Source organism: Nicotiana sylvestris, chromosome 5 (genome assembly GCF_000393655.2).
Source record: "Nicotiana sylvestris chromosome 5, ASM39365v2, whole genome shotgun sequence".
Lineage (NCBI taxonomy): Eukaryota > Viridiplantae > Streptophyta > Magnoliopsida > Solanales > Solanaceae > Nicotiana > Nicotiana sylvestris.
This window is the reverse complement of record NC_091061.1, coordinates 136,694,377-136,698,628: the sequence shown is the minus strand read 5'-3', so window position 1 is coordinate 136,698,628 and position 4,252 is coordinate 136,694,377. Positions and strand designations below refer to the sequence as shown.

The 4,252-nt window shown below is 38.9% G+C and overlaps 1 protein-coding gene across 1 annotated transcript; it reads left to right on the top strand.

Moving 5' to 3' along the window:
- Positions 1-328: 328 nt before the first annotated feature.
- On the top strand, positions 329-1,398 carry LOC104238931 (uncharacterized). Its single transcript, XM_009793447.1, has 4 exons — positions 329-391; positions 475-554; positions 819-1,029; positions 1,165-1,398. The coding sequence occupies exons 1-4, from the start codon at positions 329-331 to the stop codon at positions 1,396-1,398; spliced, it is 588 nt and encodes a 195-aa protein (XP_009791749.1).
- Positions 1,399-4,252: the final 2,854 nt, after the last annotated feature.

The following is a 4,252-nucleotide window of genomic DNA, read 5'->3' as shown; positions in this document are numbered from 1 at the left end:
TGCTTAATTATATCACAACAAAGAAGTTTAATTCAGGATGTAACAAATAAAGAGATCACAGTTACAGTATGGGAGATGCCTAAAGACAACGCACCAGGGGTTGATGGGTTCCCTGTGGAGTTCTTTACCAAAACCTGGGAGACAGTGAAAGAGGATATATTTGCAGTTGTGAAAAAACTTTTTTCCTACTAGCAGCCTACCTGGAATGATCAACACTACAGCTATCACACTAGTACCTAAAGTGCCAGCACCTTGAACAGTTAAGGACTATAGGCCTATTGCATATTGTACTATAGTATATAAGATCATATCCAAAGTCATTACAAGAATGATTAAATCTGTTCTTGATGGGTTGATTGATCACTCTCAATCAGCATTCATTGAGGGAAGAGTATAATTGACAACATTTTGCTAAGCCATGAATTGTTTAAAGGTTACTCCAGTAAAGGTGTCTATCCTAGATGTGTGATGAAGGTGGATCTGAGAAAAACTTATGATACTCTGGAATGGAGTTTTCTTAGGAAAATGCTTGTTGATCTGGGGTTTCCATTCAAGTTTGTGCAATAGATCATGACATTTGTTACCATAGTATCATATTCCTTGGTACTAAATGGAGGACTGACAAAGTCTTTCAAAGGAAGGAGGGGGATTAGGCAAGGAGACCCAATGTCTCCATACTTATTTGTTATTTCAATGGAATATCTGGGTAGAGAACTGGGACAATTGCACAAGAATGGAAACTTCAATTTTCATCCTAAGTGCAGAAAGTTGAACAACACACATATATGCTTTGTTGATGATCTCTTGATGTATTGTAGAGCTGATTTTGAGTCCATCAAGATCCTATATGCTGCCTTCCACAGATTCTCAGTTGTCTTTGGTTTACAGGAAAATGTCAACAAAAGTGCTATATACATGGCTGGAATTTCTCAAGTTGAAAAACAGGAAATCCTTGCTATATTGGGTTTCACTGAAGGAAAGCTTCCATTCAAATACTTGGGGATTCATTTAGATTTTAAGAAGTTAGCGGTCTATCAATATTTACCTCTTATTGAGAAGATAACAACAAGAATCATATGCAGGTCAGCAAAACTTCTATCTTATGCTAGTAAGTGTCAATTGATAAAGGCTGTTATATTTGGCATTTAAACCTATTGGGCGCAGATATTTGTTCTTCCAAAGAAGGTGATGAAAGCAATTGAAGCAATATGCAAAACATTCCTAATGACTTGTACTGCTACTATCTCAAAGAAGGCACTAGTAGCTTGGGAAAAGGTGTGCAGACCAATAGCTGCTGCAGGACTCAATATACTAGACATAAAAATATGGAACAAAGCAGCAATTATAAAACATCTATGGGACATAACAAGGAAGAAGGACTGCTTATGGCTAAGGTAGGTACACAGCTTCTATATAAAGAATAGGAACTTGGAAACAATGGCTACCCCTAAGACAGCATCTTGGGTGGTGAGAAAGATACTAGATAGTAGAAATTTGATCATGGAGCATCAACAACTCCAAGGAAACATACACAGTAGGCTGCAGATAATGTGCAAGAATGCAAAATTTCAGATTAAGCAGATGTACTTGAAGCTGATACCAGATTACCCCAGAGTTGAATGGAAGAGTTTGATGTTGCACACGAGTATATATCCGAGATATAGATTCACCCTTTGGCTTGCAGCACATCAGTGGTTAGCTACAGTGGAAAGATTATTGAAGATTGGCATTCAAGTTCCTCCAGCTTGTGCATTCTGTGCACATAGTCTAGAATCCTTTAGCCATTTGTTCTTTGAGTGCACAAACACAAAGAAATTATGGTCTAGACTATGCTTATGGATGGGATATAAGAGGAACATTGGAGGTTGAGAAGCAGAGTTGAAATGGGCATTCAAGAAAGCTAAGAGCAGAAGAGGTTCAAATGCTATAACCAGCTGTATTTTTGCCTTAACTGTTGCACTGATTTGGAGGGAGAGAAACAGAATCAGATTTGATAAAGATAAGTTTTATGAGCTTCAACTATGCAGGGAGATAGTTCTACACATACATATCAAAGGGAAGAGCATCAGCAAATGGAAGGAAGCATTGCAGCAGCTGGATTGGATTCCAAGATGAAACTAAGAGTAGAAACTTTGAGGTAGTTGGCTAAACAAGTGTCTGTATTGTGAAGTAATATAGGATAGATAGACACAAAGTGTTAATAGCAGAGAGTGGTGTAAGTGGGTGTATGCTGTCAACGCTGCTCCTCGGACTCAATTGTACAAAATTTTGAGTATCAATAGAATATAATTTTAACTCAAAAAAATCACAAATTTTAAATCTTTAAAAGAAAGGATCATAGAGTTAGTTCACTGTAGGTTTGCCTAGGTGTAACTATTGGGCGCCATCACGGCCTATAGGAGAAATTGGGTCGTGACAACCTGATCCACACATGATATTATTGCGGCGTGCAGCCTAATCCAAATAACATACCTATGGCGGCATGCCACCCGACCCACACATAATAATCTATAAGGAAATACCTAACGAGATAGAATGCTCATACCCACAAAATACCCGAATATCGACCATAATCATGCCAAGTGCATAATACAATCCTCGGGGAGATGGATAGCGCCATACACTGCAAAACCCAAGCACGACTACAATGCAATAAATGACCTGTATCTCGAGAGCCATCTTGCTCATGTAACACCACAAGCTACACAGGATCAAAACACATGTGCGAATAATCAAGACGTCTCACAACCCACCTGGCACAATAGAGTATTACATGGAATAGATAACGCCGGAATTAACATCCAATGCCTGAAGACTCCTCCGTAAGCAATGATATACCGAATGAAAGCATCCAACGTAATGTAGAGCATACATTCACATTAGACCCATCAACAGACCTCAAGCCGATTTTGATCATACCATACTGGGCCAACAAACTTTCGAGGATCCACAATGGCCCTTTTCATGACACACACGAGCAGATGTCCCAATCTAGAGAAAACTCCCATAGTTTACAACTAAAGGAATAGACCGCCTTCCAGGTATAAATTCTCACATTAATAATCGTACCATAATCTCTATCTTGGTTTCAATCTTTAACAATCAAGTGACTAATATGTCACACTTATACAATTTTCTGGTGGGATATGCTCTCACGACCTTCCGCACTAGTTAGCAAAGTCTGCACTACCATACGACCAACCATACTAATTCAGTAAATCAAATCAACAATCCGCAAATCAATACACAAAGCCTCATACATAGGACACTGTTCTCAGGTGACACTAAAGGAAATGCCAGCTTACTCTGAACATCTTAATTCTTCCCTGCTCATCCTAGCTCATGACATTCCTGTCAACACCGAACCACAACCTAGATCTTCCACTTTCAATTCTCATGCCGCTCACTACACTTATCATGCCGCTACACGAGAGTACCAGGATTCATCATAACCACTGAACTACTAGTGGAATAAACACTCTATGGGCTAGAAACCTTTCACTTATCTCATTTAAGAAGAACTATTGCAACACGCAACTGAATTCCCATAACGCAGAAAATACAAACCCCAGGTAGTGGTCTAAACCACCATAACTCTTCCGGGATCTATTTACACATAACAAGGCCATTAGAACCAAATACCTCCCAAATCAATCAAATCAATCAAACCACTTGTATAACTTAACATGTCGAAGGAACTGATCATTGCCACAATCATGCTGATTCAAACCATTACTAACCGACCCAACTTCTTCCAAATTACTCTTGACTTGCCTTAGAAATAATAATAGCTCCATTCAAAAATATAATGAACTCAATCAGCACTCATCCTGAGTGACCCAAATCACGAGACCACATCGTCTCGATACCAATGAACCATCTCATACCCTTCTTATGTGCACAATAACATCTCCAATCGATACACCCATTCTGAAAGATCCTCTACAAATCCGAAGTTGTTTCCTCCTATTTCTCCAATACTGCACTGCATACCTGATGATAACATAGAACACTCCATGTCCCTTTTATAACCTACTGCAAAATTTCGATCCTTAACCACACAACAGACCCGAAATTCTTAGGCACTACACTTAAATTCTTGAACCCACTGAACCATTGTTGAGAGCTACCCGCTCTTACCTGGTCCTGAATATAATCAAACTACAATTCTCTACTAGCACGTGAACATTCCCAAAGAAGCAATCGAAAGAATTATTTTCCTTGTATATCACACCAACAAGAAACATAAACT